The 16,621-nt window shown below is 45.7% G+C and overlaps 1 protein-coding gene and 1 long non-coding RNA gene across 2 annotated transcripts in view; one reads left to right on the top strand and one right to left on the bottom strand.

The window, feature by feature from the left end:
• LOC135378260 (hemicentin-2-like) overlaps positions 1–16,621 on the top strand; it is a 470,289-nt gene that overhangs the window by 377,609 nt on the left and 76,059 nt on the right. Inside the window, exon 4 of the mRNA XM_064611239.1 lies at positions 898–1,101. Within this exon, the coding sequence (XP_064467309.1) occupies positions 898–1,101 (204 nt within the window). The remainder of the gene's footprint in view (positions 1–897; positions 1,102–16,621) is intronic.
• LOC135378261 (uncharacterized) overlaps positions 1–16,621 on the bottom strand; it is a 74,414-nt gene that overhangs the window by 22,117 nt on the left and 35,676 nt on the right. The window contains exon 2 of the long non-coding RNA XR_010418317.1: positions 1,465–1,556. This is a non-coding gene — a long non-coding RNA (uncharacterized LOC135378261). The remainder of the gene's footprint in view (positions 1–1,464; positions 1,557–16,621) is intronic.

Raw genomic sequence — 16,621 nt, 5'->3', positions numbered from 1 at the left:
AAGCACGGAAGTCCTGTCCTTCCGTGTTCCGCGCCTCTCGGTTTCCTCTAGTACGCGTCATTACATCTATTAATGAAAATATTTGCGCCGCGCAACACGGTGGATGAGCACTGATGTCTTTTCAAGCCTCTTTTCTTCCGGATTCTTCTGATGCTGTATTTTAAAGACTTCAACCTATCTGGTATACCTCTTTTTTAAACAAAAGTTTAATAAGAACATTTAGTCCATTTTTGAACGAGTCCATGAAGGAATCCGGTTACTAAGTTTGTTCACAAGCTTCGGTGAGAGTCTCTGTATTCGTATTTTTAAAATCGCGGCTTAAACAAAGTCACCCGGTTGTGTAACTGTAGTTACAAACCAGGTTACAATCAGATCAATAAACCAGCAGAACAGGTGTTGGTCTTGATGATTCTCCGTTGAAATGAGCCATTTCGATCCCCTTGCCAAAATCGACGGAGCATATCAAAGCTCTCCTTTTTTTAGCTTTTTTCTTTTAGCCTGACGACTAATGTATTCCAGTTCAGGGGCGCCAGCCCGGGAAACTAGCTTGCTTGACGCCGTGAAAATTATTATCTTTATAAATGACACCGGATTGCGACAGGGGAACCACTACGCTTTCAGGAAATGCAGACTTATTCATGCTATATGCTATCTTGACTTAATGTCTCCGACCGGTGAGAGTGATTTCCTTGCTGTGCATACGTGTGTTTCTTTTGTTCTTTCATGTATTGTTCATGTCATGTCTTGTTTTGTTCTTTCTGTCTAGTGACAGAATGTAGGGATTGAAGGAAAGTTCCGAGAAATGTCCGGTTAACACTACGTCCCTCACATGGTTGCCACGTTTTTAGAACATTTAACGGGTAACAGAACGGGTAACATTTGCTGTGTACTTTGCAGGGAAACCAGAACCTCGTGTGGTGTGGCGCCAGGGAACCACGCAGCTCCACCGTGTGTACCATCAGACTGAAGAAGGAGTAAAGAAAGCCACACTCCACGTCCGCACATTACGCCGAGAGCACCTTGGAACGACATTCACCTGCGAGGCTTCCAACAATAACCTCACTGAGCCTGCCAGAACTTCTGTCAAACTCACCATGAACTGTGAGCACATACTTCTTATTGCATTTTGGCGAAAATAATATTTTCAGTTCGTTCACAAAAACACCAGTCTTAAAGATCAACCAACCACTTTGTTCCATTTTGAGTAGCGACCGAGCTACTACTTTTTCTCCTTTTTTCTTTCTTTCTTTCTTTCTTGGTAGCTCCGTCACGCCAATTTGCTTTCTTCTCCTTTGCAAAATATTAAAATGATGTTGGCATTTGGTACAGCTGTTGGACACTCATACTTACCATAGATTCGCAAGTGACATTCGGTACAGGATAATGTTACGCTAAGGATACGCATATTCCAGCGATACATTTAGATTCACATGCGTATACAAGATGTAAGTACGATTTACAAACCTCCGATGCTGCCTCCCTCTTCTTTGGAGACACCGAAGGTGACGGCAGCTTCAGGACACGGGTCGGCGACAACAACTCCGGGTACCAAGGTCCTGACAAAATCAAGAATGAATAACGCTAACGATACAAGTACAGGATGTCCAAAGATCGAGAGATACTAGACTTGTTTCTTCGCTTACTCCAATGCCTTTTTTTTTTCGACCTTTAAACATGGCACAGAGTCACGTTTGCTCCTTCTGTTTGAGTGATAACAACCAGGAAGTACTTCGTTATCCCATAATGCAACTTGGACGAGTTTCATTTCTGAGTCTCTGCTCTTCTGTGGGCAATACTGCTCGAAAATAGCCGGCCACCGCGCCACGCGGAATCTTTTGTGCAATGTCCCGCAAGACGCACGATTAACTCCTCATTAGCTTTAGTGCTGTTTAGGTTCGCAGCTATAGAGTGGAAGTTGTTGTCGCACATCTACACTGTGGAGACACGCGAAGTATGCCTCGTAACGTCGTGGCAGAGGATTTTCGGTCGGTTATTGCACATACAAATACAAGTAGCTCAGAAATTAAACTTCATCACATAACGAGGTTCCTCCAGGTTTCTGCCACTCAGATGAAAGCGGAAAACCAGAATTTGTGCCAAGTTTGACCAAACGTAAGTAGACGTTACAGGGTCAACTTTAAAGCCTGCCCTAAGAACGCTCGGTATTTCGGTATTGCGTGTGTCATGTGTGTGTGTGTGTATGTGTATGCCTCGTCTTATTCCCACTCATATATTAACGCACATGCACTGAGGTATGGTACCGCAATGGTTGCGGTGAAACACCTCATCTCATCGTAATTCATGTAGCAGTAGTACTAGTAGTTGTTGTTTGGTTCGGCATGTCTCGCGGTAAGTCGCACGCGTACTCATTTTAAATGAAAACACGTAGGTCTTATTACGATTGGCGCATATTTTTGATCAATATGACAATGTGCCTTTCTGGAAGCACACAAACCCCACTTTGGCAACATCGTGCAATTAATTCGGGAAAAATGCAGGCCGCCGAGACATGAAATATAGCTTTCCCCACAAAGACGTGGAAACGATAAATCTTGTCCTTGAATACCCAGCCCAAGTATGATGACATGTTTCTATTCCTTTGAATTCCTTCATTTTACCCGATATAACTTGACAGATATATAGCATCGTACATATAGCCATAACAATCAGTCTTCAGCGCACAACTGTGTTCACTGTTTTCTTGTTCTACGGAGGCTCATTTCCGATCCTGTTTCATGGACGAAGCCATTTTCTTTTCTTCGGTGTCCTCCTCTATAGGTTATTCGGTGTTTATAGCCTCAGAAGAACAGCATTTGTACACGGGAAATAACACATATCGAGGTCACGTCTTTCGATACCCCCTTGCTTGCTTTGACGCTCGCTCAATTCCCGTTTGCACCCGCCAAATGCCACAGGCGAGATTCCCATCAAAGCCACGTCAAGGTCACATTAGAATGATTTAATGGCAGTGATTTACAAGTACCCGTCTGAAAAATATATGGTTGTATAAAATGAGAAAAAATGAAAGGAGTTGTTTATTCGCAACGGGAAGGGGAGTCGATTTGCCCAGATAGCCATATTCTGGCTTGCAGAAGCAAGTCTTGTTTCTTCTTCCTGTGAAAAAGCGATTTACATGCCTATTCTCCTAGAAAGTGACTGTGCGTAGAGCGTAGCGTCAAGGACACAGATATTCCGTGTGAGATTTGAGGATGTGCGCTTTCTTAGCTCCAGCTGTTTTGTGCCTCAGAAGTTATATAACGTGTTAGGAGGGCAGCCGTTGAAATAGAAGGCAACAGTGGAGCAAGACGAAACGATTTCGAAACACCGTACAAGACGTGTCATCATAGGTTGGTTTGGTTTCGTGCAAGGAAAATAAGACAAAATGAAGAATCAGGCGCCCATGAAGAGTGCCGGCTAGTCCAGTTCAATTAAGTATCCAGAAAAGAAAATAAAGTGATAGTTAAGGAAAGATGAAAATGAATAAAGATGAAAAGGAAATAGTAGTCGCGTGTCACATACGTCACATGCTTGTCACAGCCACTGTACATCCACTAACTTAGTGTCTGCAAAAAAAAAAAAAAAAAAGAACTACCAACGCCTACAGGGCTTGCAATTGTTTGGTCGGAGGCCAAGGACCCAGGGCCTTCGCTGTATCAAAAGGTCGGCCATCCAGTCGGGCCAAGGTGGCCTCGAGATTCTGCTGATATCGTCACATGACTCAATCACGTGCAGTGGCCTCTACGGACTCACATACGCGGCCAGTTAGGGAAGTCTGGATGCCTTCCTAAACCGTCCGCTGTAGTACACATTTAGGCGAAGCCGGTGAACCAATGTGGCAAACTTTAGCGTACGACCGATCACCTGTGCCGTACGACGCTTGCTACCCAATGGCATGATCCCCGCAGCGGTTTCACGTTGCCCTTCACGCATATCCCCGCATGGTAGTGACCGCTCTCCCCACTATCCCTCCTAGTTCGGATTCCTCTATTCAAATGTCACAAGCTGTTCTACGAAACAAGGCGCAGGAAAACGCAATCTTAAGTGGTCGCCTACAACAGGCAAGGGGCACCTCGTGGAAAACGGCGGCCTGCCCATGGCTCTCCCCTTCTTTGCACGCAACCATGCGGTGCTTCGCTTGGGGTATCCAACCTAGCGCACTAGAAAAACAAGTTTCACTTGAACTCAAACTTGATTTTCTAGTGCTCTAACTCAACCCACACGTGACCACCTCCAGACGTGGAACATTACGATCACGAACTGTTTTCCGCACTGTGACTATGTGGAGACCAAGCGCCACGTGCTTCTTGAATGTCGCGTAGCACGTATAGACGACCCTCTGGTTGCAAACATGTGACGTCACGAAAATACTGGTTCGAGGTTATATTTTGCTGTGGTGGGCAAGAAGCGGGAAAAACGCGTCGGCTGATAGGCTCATAAAGCTGACAGTGCCCACCAACATGCTTTGCGCGGCGGCGTTACGCAATCAATGACGTAGGGGCGCAGGTCGTCTATATTTTGGCGATAGAGCTATAAGTTCCACCAGATACGTGAGACTGGAGAGCAGCTTGGGAGTCGCTATATATACTACTCCCAGGTCTGCTTTGGTCTCCCTTGAAATCCGCGTTGGCGGTGGAGGGAGGCAAATGGGAGCCGGTCCATCATATACTGGAGAGGGGCCCCTTGATAACGCGGTCTGCCCCCGGGTGGGCCGTGTCTTTGAACGCGCGGCCTATCAAAAGGTTGTCGGGACAGCATCTGCAGTGCTGTTTCCGGGAAGATGTTTTCTTAAAATATTACCCACTTCGTCTGTGAGCGCGTCGACACTATATATTGCATAGCGAGGAGCATTATATGCAACTCCGCTGCTGGACAGGCGGATGAAATGTCGAAGAAACTCTTGAACACGAAGGGCTGCCACCGGTGGTTCCTTACTCTCTGCAATTGCCAACTTGTTTGATGTCGACTGATGAATACCTAAGCAGACTTTGATAGTTTTGTCCAACACACTTTTAAGGAGAGACTCTGACGTGGTGCACAGGCCGTGTAAAAGTGGATGTGAAACACCACGTATCAGTGAACTGTGTAGATTCTGGAAATACTTCGATGGTGCACACCACCGTTCTGCAACTTGTGCCATAGATGTAGCGCATGACATTAATGGTGCAGCCCGCTTTCTGTTTGATACGGCGTATTTCCGCTGGACAGGGATCTGTCCACAGTGGCGGTGGTGGGACACTCTTCGTAGGCGTTGGCCGTTGATCTGCAAGGGGAAATCCGGAAGACGACAGTAAAACTTGAGATGTTGGTTCGTTGTTTTCAGCTGTTCGCACTGCTTGTCGTTTCCCAGTTGTCTCCGTTGTGTCCGACGATGCATTCTTCTTTGCTACAAAACCATTGGGAGAACTTCACATGGTAACCAGATCTCCCGTGTTTTTGCGTCAGACTCTGGGAGCCGCATCTAGACCCCAGGCATGCAAGGTACGAGGGTGGGATGTTCAAGGTGTCCGGCCGTGTTCTGTGAAAGCGCGGAGACACACAGAAGTAACAATATAAAAGAAACCAGCCATTACCGTCGCACAGCAAGTTTCAACTTTACAACGACTTCCTAGCAAATGGCAGCAGTACTTTTTTTATCATACGAGATGTCCATTCCTCGTTGTGTCATATAATCGGCAGTTGTATCAAGCGGATCCTGGAGACGTGCACATCGCTGGCAACTGCATCCTCGAAGACCACAGGCATACATCGTCCGCATAAACGCTAATATGCACTCCTCAGGGCAACGGGGATAGAAGAGCTGCCAGTATGACGTTAAATATTATGAGGCTGAGACAATCGCCTTCGGGTACCCCAGCAGTCATGCTGTTCCTCTGTGTGTCCTCGACACTTGTACGCCTGAATACCGTTCGTCCCCTTAGACAACTGGCTATCCATCGGAATGCTCTGCCCATTATTCCCAGCGAGTATAGTCCATGCAAGACATGAGCATGGCTAGCAGAGTCGTTTGTCCTCTTTATGTCTAGGAACATGGCTGCAGTCACCATTCCATGAGCACGTTCCTGCTCAACTGTTAAAACGAGGTGTATTGCACAATCAATCGTGCATCATGCTCTCCTAAAACCGGTCATCACCTTGGGAAGACCGTTATGAGATTCCATGAACCACTCTACTCGGGTTGGAACCAGGCGCTGCATAAGTTTGCAGAAGCAACTAGACAAGCTTTCCGGACGGAAGGTGTCTATTGCATGAGGTGGCTTCCCTGGTTTCAGTATTGGTATTGCTTGGGACATTTTCCAAAATTCAGGTACGGTACCCAAATTTCATAGGTTGTTCATGAATTGTAACAGGACACTAAGGGCCACACAGCCGAGATGAGCCGCAGCATGGTACGATATTCCGTCCGGCCCTGGTGCTGATCTGTGCCGGGACGCTCGAATTGCCCTTTCTAACTCCCGAGTACTGAAATCTGTGTCCAACACCGGATCTGCTACACCTCTGGTAAAATGACTGTTCTAGTGTGTTGACTGCGCTGACAAGTGGTACGGAATGGTGGACGATGCAGCTGACGGTTGAAGCAACAACTTACAAAATTCCTCACCGGTAGTAGACTCAGTTATATTTTGATGTACGGATAATGCCCGAAATGGAAACAGCAGATTGACTGCCGTCCCTAAAGACTTCACGAGATGCCACATACGACGCGCAAGAACAAAAGACGCGAAGACGCGCAATGAACAAAATAAAGAGAAAAATAGTGTTCCTTCACGAATTTTTTGCGGACGATCTATCGAACGGATTTTTGTTCGGAAAACGCTTTTGGTATCAGGTGACCGAAGAGATCAGATGTTCTCATTGGAACAACTTCGTAGCTTTTATAATTAAAAAGTTAATTATTGAAAGTTAATTAAGACATTGCCTTAGGAGTCTGCTAATGCCCTCCTAGGGAGTGCCCTTCAGCATATGCTATATTGGAATTGATTTCATCTCGGAAAATGTTATAGATATATTTTTAAAAAATATGGTCACATTTCGCTGGGACACCCTGTATAGTCTTATAGCTGTACTTGTAACCTCGATGAATGCTGTTAGTCTTTCCGGAAAAACTGACCTTCGTTCAGCACTATTTAGCAATCAGCTCCAAAGTTTAGCATATCGGAACGGAAGGCTTCGTCGATGGAACAGGAGGCTAGAGCGCTGAAAAGTATATGAGGAGGAAATATGTTCTTGGACTCTCGGGCACCAAAAGTGCTATCAATGGTTGCCTGCACCAGCAGATTTCTTGGAATGAGCTGCTAACGTCGGAGTTCGAAAAACGAAATCGCAAATACAGGAGAAGATTGTAAACTTGACCCCAAAACATACTCAGTTTTGTATGTTGTTATGGTAGCCAAATGCAGCGAGCAACTCCATCATCATAATTGGCCTTAGCCGTTGCCGTCTGCCAGGGTACTGGAGAGTACGACCTTCTCCTGGCTACAACATTTCCTTTCGGCCGTAATGTTTAAGGTCTTAAGTTGTGCCGTCTGACCAGGGTAAAAAGAAGCCAAGAGTATGAGCCACGAATACATGGTGACTACAATAACCCAGCGTGTGACAGAGGTTTCAAGCGTCCAGCCAGCTTCTCAAAGAAATATTTCCTACAAGTTCATTACACCAGCTCGCACTTACTTATTTTCTCAAAGGATGGAGCTTATTACAGTGCCAAACTGTGGTGTAAAGAAGGCGACGCAGCAAGTCAAAAACGGAACGAAGCAACGCACGATCCAAGGCAAGAGAGAAATGCAGATGAGTATGTGCAAAAATGGCTGTATCGCGTGATATCAATGTCTCGAGCACCTGTCGCCTTAGTAACATCATCACCCTTTCTATGTAAAAGTTGTTACGGCTCTTTAGAGAGTACCTTGAAAGTACGAGGCTTTCCAATCCATCTTTGACGATGTGTGTGACGTGTATTCGGACAAGGAGAATTATGAAATTGTGGGATGCCAAGTTTCAGAAAATGAAGCCTAGGTGTTACCATAAAACTCATGATTTTTCGTTATTGGAAAAGTTACAAGGTTTAGATTGTATGCTGTTAGTAATGTGCACTCATAACTGACTCTTTTGAGGATGGCAATGAAATAAGTTCAGTGCCATCGTATATTTCACTGTATTTGTAATACAGTTACTTCACTTGGTCACACTAGTAAATATCGTTGTGAACAACAAGTAAGTAGGAGAATATTTATAGCAAATTCCAGCTTCGTCCGAGAACTACATTTCTAAGACTGGCCTTTCTCGATTGCCACAGCGAGAGGGCAAATTGAAGAACACTACTGATTCAAAATTCCTCCCAAGCAGAAACACCCAGACGAAAGAAACAAGAAACACTGAACACACCGCGAAACAAGATACGCTGGTGTGCAGTCGGCAGTTGAGGAGCGTTTTCAAACATGTCTGCTCATAACAACATGTCGCATCTTGACACGCCCCAGAGTCGTATTACGAACCTCGAAGCCCTGAAGTGCACCTCCTCCCAACAGATATTGAAAAGCGAATATCCATGTAGCCGTCTGTACATCACATCCCTAGCACTGAAGCGTCTTGCACTGCTAGTAGCGTTAAAACCCGAAAACAAGATTGATTTCGCTGAGCCGGAAGAGGGGAAAAGCGAAAATGTTACATCAAATAAAGAAGAAGAAAAAAAAAGAGGTTTGCTTGCTCCTTCTAGTGGATAGGCAAGCGGAAGATGGCTATTGAGGACAGCCAATGGGATGAGAGATTCGGACACGCATCTCCTGTTTGTACTCAGGCGTACCGGAAGTCAACAATGAAAACAGAAAAGAAAACAAAAAATCTGTTCCTGCAAGATATTTCCACTATAGCTACATAGGCGAAAGAAGGGGTGGAAATGTTTGGGCCGCGTGGATTGCTTGAGCGTGAGGCTAAGGCTGAAGATAAATAAAAATCGTTTTGCGAGACTTGCGCTTATGGTTTGCTACATTTCTTATTATTTGTTTGTTTGGCACGTCTTAAATGGAAGATTTATGCGTTGTCCCTCGTCGCAGAAACTGCTCGTTACAAGAATTACTTCCAAAGCTTCGGGAATGTCATTAGAGTATTTTAGCAACCCGCATTCCTTGACGCATCGTACGGTTCCCTATACCATGGTTTCAATGTGGGCATTTAGGAGGGGTTTCATTCGCACGCGACGGCTTGTCCACGTTATGCGTGCGTTATACAGCACTGTAGGCGTGGCAGACATGCACGGTAGCGAAACCTGGCGCAGAAGCAGTCGTGCGCGACCCACCAATATAGACATATTCACGCGAATGGATTTTGATGGAATATACACGGAAGGAAATAAAGTAATTACGTAGGCGTCCTGAGCAAGCCGAGTCATAAATACACATGAGACGATTTCCTGTATTGGAGAATGTGCCAGTACAGGACATGCAACTATCGTAGCGCACATATCTTACAATGTAGGCATGTGCGAATATTCGAATTTTTCGAATACCGAATGAAATAATTTTATATTCGTTTCGATTTCCCAATCGAATGCGGAATTCTATATTCGATTTTCGAACAGAATCGATGTTTCTTTCGAACCGAAAATATTCGAGTAGTTCTGCCCACGTAATTAAAAAAAAAAAAAGCACAATTGAGGGCCGAAAAGAAAGTAAGCTCTACTTCATATTCTGATCCGCATACTCGCACATATATACTGTACGCGTGTTTATATACATGTGTTTATAACATGTACATGTGTTTACATGTGTTTACATATACATGTGTTTATAACATGTGTATCAGGTCTGGTAATACAACTATTCTCTTCGTATTCGATTCGGTTACTTATCCCCCCTATTCGCTTCGGTTTCAAAGTAATTCTTCGCGCATGCCTAAATTATAATATTGAGATTAAAATAATAAGTCACCTCCATCTTCACCTTAACATCCGGTTAGATTAGTCACTTGACTGCCTATGGAGGTGGATATGTTAGAAGGCACCTCAAGTAGATATGCGAATTTCAAGGGTGCAAACAGGACGCTCGGTGGTCGACGCATACTTTATATTTATAACGAGGAAATGTCCCAGGAACCACATGTTCAAACTCTCCCTCATGTACTCGTGCTAAAATGTCCCGAAGTGGGTCATGTACCTTCCCGGTTTGGCTTTCCAGACCAGCTTATCACGACTAACCCTCTTATTTTACGAGTTATTTGGTATTAGTTATTTGTCGATTCCTGTTCTGCATTAAGCACTCGACACAAAAGGACGTCCCCTATTGACAGAATGGCGCAAATGCAGGCTAGCTGGTGGATAAATTCCATGATAGGCAAGCCTGAGCGATGGGCAAGACACGTAAACAAACACAAACACGAAGGCTCAAAAAGGCTTTGAGCCTTCGTGTTTGTGTTTGTTTACGTGCCTTGCCCATCGCTCAGGCTTGCCTATCATGGACGTCCCCTATCACCCACAGTCAAACATAACCGAACGGATGAACAGGATTATCAAAATGATGATGGTTGCACATACCAGGCATAAAGATTGGGATGCCCGTCTTACGGAGCTCGGCGGAGCTTGGCTGCTACTGCTACCCATACGACCGAAAATAGGTCCACAGGGTTTACGCCCGCCTATTGGACCTTCGGCGCGAAATCGTATTTCCGCTGGAAAATACCTTGCGGAAAGTGAGAGAACACTCCACTCGTCCATACGCAAGATATGCGAAACATCTCTGCCAAAGACACTTAACGGCAGTTCATTCCGCACGAGAGAATCTTTAGGTCGCTCGACTGGAGCAAAGACTCCAGTACAACAAGGTCGACGGCAGGTACATTACCGCTTAGTTGACCTTGTCATAGGACGGACTCACCCACTTAGCGACGCGGCGAAGGGCTTCTGAGCATCTATTGCTGACTTATGGGATGACCCATACCTGATAAGTGCGCAGCTGACGCCGGTTACATACAGGCTCACGCGCTGCAACAGCCATGAGGAGTCCGGTCCGTCCACGTCACAGACCTCAAGAGGTACTTCGAGCGCAGGTTGGACAATTGTAGTACCCGTGGTCGAGCAGCTTACCGTAGGCCTGGTCCAGCCATATCCGGCAGAAGAGGGCGTGGTCGTCCTGTCCCGGTACAGCTTCCGGAGAGGCCTCCTTCTGCAGCCAATCCTAGTCGTGGGCACATGGCCACCTGAACCGTTTTGGATGGCGAGACAAGCGAGGGCTATGCGTCCAGACACGTTGGCGCTCACAGTCCAGGCTTCTGCAGAGGTAGCCCTGTAACCTCAATTCCAGAGCCGTTCCGGGGGCGCACTCTTGAAGACAGGCGCCCCACGGAGCCGGCAGCACTATATCCTACTGGTGAGCAGTCCCGACTCTGTACGTTATGCGAAGTCGCGGAGCCCACGGACTCACAGCGCGGGAGCCCTTTATAGACTACGTCTCGACTAACTCGTCAAGCTTCAGGCGATGAGCACACTGGAGAGACTCAGCCTCTCAGCTTTGAGGTGGCCGTTCAGCTCCTTCAACAGCATGGCTCGCATCTTTTGGCATCTTTGGCTCGTTTGGCATCTTTTGACTGTCCCTACCCAGAAGACACTACTATCGACATGCTCGACCTTAAAGGGGGGGGGGGGCGGAGTGTGCGATCTTTAAAGAGGAGGAAGTACAAAAACTGGACCGTACGGTGACTACCGTGTGGATGGAGGACGTAAGAAGTTTGGGGACTAGGGTTCAGAGGCTTGAGGCTTGGCGTGACGTGATGGCGTGAGGCATGGCGTGCATGGGCATGACGTGAGTGTAATAAAGGATCTCCTGTAGACCAGAGATGTGTGGCTTGCGTTCTTGGAGTTGGTTCAGACAAGTCCGTGGGTAAAGAGGCGGCCCACAAACTCTGGAGGAAGAAATCATTAACGCGGTGGAGCGAATTTTGAAGCGAGGTGAAGCAAATCAATTTCAGTCTCTAATTTCAGTCTTTTGCGGCAAAAGACGCCCCTGAGGCGCTTTAAAATATGGAAGAACAAATATGCATTGGAAAACGAATGGTTTTGCTGGCGTGGGTTCGACCTTCCTGCGTGCTCGACCAGTCATTTTTAAAGCGTACATGTCACTCGAATCATTTTGTACGGCCTAGGACGTTGTCACCAGGGGCCTGATGAATCATTTTGAGAGTCTCCTTTTTTGTCTACAACAATATCAGCAGTCGTGGAATCGCAGACGAGCGTGAAGACATGATCACAATATCGCGTCTGTGACAGTCCACGGTGCATTCACGTCGAAGCTAATGGGCGTGATAACGCATCAAGCATGTAGCTAATGGCGAATAGCGTTGAGACTTTTTATTTCTCAAAGTTGCCGAGCAATCGGTACAATCCGAAAAATTTCCGATAGCATCTCGTAAGGTTCCCGGCCAAGACAAATTCCCTATCTCAAAATGACTGATGTCTCGAAACTCGCTGTCTGGCGCGAACTGTCTTCTTTCTGCGAGGAAAGAGACAGCTGATGGCTTACAATAGCTCTTTAATGGTACCATGTTGGCATACAGAAAAATGATTTGACTGGGGTTCTCTAGGAGGATGAAGCAGTAAAAAAAACCTTCATGCAAAGTCCTTTCATGGAGATTCAAAGGAACTTTTTTCGTAAGCCGGAGACGTCGAACTAAATGAACGCCTCGACGCGAGGCAGCACGGCTGGCTCTGTGTCATTGACACATCCATTTAGCTCGTGGTTAGCCGAGGGGAGATCTTCCCTCATCACGTCACCGTACAAGAAATCGTCCTCCACCTTCTTAACATGGTCCATAGCTTTCCTTCATTACTGATGTTGCAAACCATTTCCTTTACATCCTTTACATCCTTTACTGGTTGTGTTTTGTACGTATGTACATACGTCACATGAGTTTTCATCTGAGCCCAGATTCCGCTGCCACTATCAGGTCATAGTGATACAGGGTGTTTCATTTAAATTGAACCCAATCTTTTAAAAAAAACGGCGCATCGCACTGGAGCGAGACCATATTCATAATATTACCAGCCTTGCAAGACATTCAGCATATTTTGTTTCCTAATTAATTAATTAAAAGTAATTCGTTAATTGTTTAATTAGTAGGATTAGATAAAAGTGTCCAACAGTGAAATTGTGGACGGTGACATGAGGTGACGAATGTCAGTGGGTACAATTCTCTACCTGTTGCGCGTAATTTTTTCTTTTTTTTTCTGTGTAAAACAAAAAATAAAAAATAAAATGTGCGCGGACTTTCTCTCGCGTCGCGCGCGAAAGGTGCGTCTGACCGAAGCGGCCTCTGGCGCCCACTCTACGAAAGACCAAACCAAGAAACAACGGTTATCATGCTACCAGATGTCAAGGTTATTTGTGAAGGAGCAAAGGGCGTGTGGCCATACCTGTTGAGCGAATGAGCAGGGCACGAAGATCGGACCACTTTTTTTTTTTTTTCAGTGGCGCAACTTCAGTTTGACAAAGTAGGGTTTTATTTCAGAGTAGCCTTTACCCTCACAAAAAATCCTCGAAGGGGTCTCCTTCAGCAGCTACACAGTACTGGCATCTCGTATACACATTTTCTGTTGCTCTCCTTAGTACAGCTTCAGGTATCGCACTGCACACTTCCGTGATATTTCCCTTGAGTGGGTCTGCTGTTGTTGTTTCGTCCCTGCACACGCGGTCTCTGATGTGTCCCCACGAAAGTTCCAAAGGTGTCATGTCTGGGGACCTAGCAGGCCATGACACAGTCCCGAACCTTCCAATCCACTGGTTCCGGAAGACGCTATCGAGGTATCTACGAGCTTGGCGTGAGCTGTGGGCAGGAGCGCGGGTCGTGTTGGAACCACACTGGGCGAAATCTTGCCAGCGGCTGATCGGCACAAAGGTCATCTATGATGGCCTGAAGAATATCGCGCACATATCGATTTGCAGTCAACGTCCCGTCAAGGAAGACGCGACCAATGAATGTTAAATCAAAAATACCACACCAAACGTTCAAAGACCACTTGTATTGGTGACGCGTGTGAAGCCAGTGCGGATTAGTAGAGCTCCAATAATGAGCATTATGCAAATTTACCTGCGCGTCCCGGGAGAAGTTTGCCTCGTCGGTCCAAATGACAGTTCTAAGAAAGGCCGGCTTTTCAATCGACGTTTAGCAAAAGTCAGTTAGCGAAATCCACTCTGCTTTGGAGATCCCTTTGTTCCAAGTGTTGGTGCAGTTGTACATGGCATGGATGAAGGCTGGCTTCTTTTGGAAGTCTCTAAACTGTTGATAATCGTATTCCAGTCTCCCTGCTTGCCTCACGCACTCTAGCGCGTGGGTTTGCAGTAAATGCCAGTATGTCGGTACGAACATCTTCTTGCAGTGTCGCTGACCAGTGGCGTTTCTTCGTGAGCTTTCCGATTTCTTTTAAGTTCTGATAGTGCCGCAGTACTGTCGCACGGCTTGGTCTCGTCCCTATCTTCAAATATCTTCACCCCTTTTTTTTTTATTGCCCCGTGCTGCACCTAACTGAAAGTAGGTATCATATCAGCTCTCTGTTCATTGGAGTATGACATTATTTGCTCTATTCAGCAGCATCGCCTGTTCAACAAGTAACAGCTGTACCGAAATGAAAGTCAATAAAAAGCGACACACGACAGCAGCATGCTCAACGCGCAAGCTGCGCTAATTTTGCCATTTCCCTTATGTTCTTCTTTTTCATTGACAAAAAGAAAACGTGTGTACCGTGATTCGTGTCGAGCTTATCGTTCAGCAGGTATCAATGTGCAATTCTGATATCTTAAAAGCAGTTGGCGGAATAGTGCTGAGACCACTTGTCCGTGAAGTGGGCGCCAGAGACCGCTGCGGTCGGACGCACCTTTCGCGTGACGCAGAAAGGTCGTGGTATTTTGGAAGTCCGTGCACGTTTTTTTGATACGGGACAAAAATAACGCGTAACAGGTAGAGAATTGTACCCATTGGCATTCGTCACCTCATGTCCACAACTTCACTATTGCACACATTTTCTAATCCCAATAATTAAAAAGTTAAATAATCTATTTTAAATTAATAATTAATTAGTTAGGAAACAAAAATATGCTGAATATCTTGCAAGGCTCGTAACATTATGCAGACGGTCTCGTTGCAGCGCGATGCGCCGTTTTTTTTTTTTTTCTCTCTCTCTTTCTTTTCTTTTTTTTAGTGAAACATCCTCTATAGGGGGCACCATCGGCATTCAGCGGGCTCGCCTGCGATGCAGACATCTTTTTTAAATACGAGTGCCTAACGCTGCTGACTATCCTGAACACCTTTGCGTTGTGCCTGGGTTGGTCAAACAAAAGTCTTTGGAGCCTAGTCATTGCTGGATGTCAGGCTTCGTAGTCATGCATACGGGAATGCTCTCGACTCGTCTCGAATGACATGGAGTATTGTCAATTACATTGCCTCGCTCAGTCTTGATCAGAATATATTTATTATACAGACATACAGGGTGTTTCACTTAGGAGTGACCGCTAATTATAAAAAAAAAAGTACTTGGGATAAAAATTAGAAACCTTCTGCGTCATACTTGTGAAGGTTTTTGACGCCCAAACAGGTGGTTTCCATCAGTGTACCTCATTAAACTGTCTAATTAGCTGATTTGAACTAAAAAAATTTCCAAGGAAAGGTAACGTTTTTTTGCACTAATTAGAAAGCCCATGGCCAAAACACCCCATTTCAGTCATAATTACAGGACCTTTCACAATCTTTCCACAAAAATTCGACCGCCTAACGAGCGCGGTTCTTCCACACCAGAAAACACACACAAAAAAACAAAAACAAAGAAAATAGCAAAATGGTCGAGACACCCTTGCGCAGACCACACGAGTGGCAATGCCACATGGGAGATGTACCATAATTTTCTACACAGTACTTTCTTAATTGAAAAACGCGCTCTTCGAAACGCAGATTAAAATTCCCTGGCTGTTGAAACATTGCGATCAAGCTCTTGAAGCGCCGTGGTCCAGACTCCGTGGGCTACACTCCTAAAAGGTACACGTAAAATCTTTGGACTAGAGTAATACGATATGTCTCCAAATGAGTCTTACAAATTCAGTCTTACAACGCAGTAGCCGAAACTGGGCCCCCTCCACACCTTGTTTGTGCCTTGTGTGCGCCCTGCTACGACCTAGGTTTCCTTGAGATAGCAACCCTTAGAACAAAGCTATACGATCATTCGCTGAGAGCGTCGCCGTCAACGCGCGATATCACCCTGCTCAATGAGCAGATGACTTCCTTGGTTGGTTTGGTTTGGTGAACAAATTCGATTTCTCGCAGAAATCCGCAGTCCGTCGATAAACCGAGGGCCAAAGAGGATATGGTCCTCATGAAAATTGTCCAGCAATTTAGGCAGCACGAATTTCGCTCTGCTAAAAAAAAAAAAAAAAAAAAAAAAAAGGAAGTGGAGGCGCGGTTTTTCTCCGCTGCCGTATATTTTTGCAGCCGAGTTAGAGTTCAAGTGACCATGCATGGACTTTTTTCTAGACCGGGTGCGGAGAATGAGGATCTTTTTTTCTTGCTTTCGTTTCGTTGTTGGTGTTCAGGACTGTTCTCGAGCCAATGCAATTGGCTTCATGTCGCATACTAGGCGTATGACAGTCACGTTCAC

The sequence above is a fragment of the Ornithodoros turicata genome, chromosome 1 (genome assembly GCF_037126465.1).
Source record: "Ornithodoros turicata isolate Travis chromosome 1, ASM3712646v1, whole genome shotgun sequence".
Lineage (NCBI taxonomy): Eukaryota > Metazoa > Arthropoda > Arachnida > Ixodida > Argasidae > Ornithodoros > Ornithodoros turicata.
This window is presented reverse-complemented; position numbering and strand designations above follow the sequence as displayed.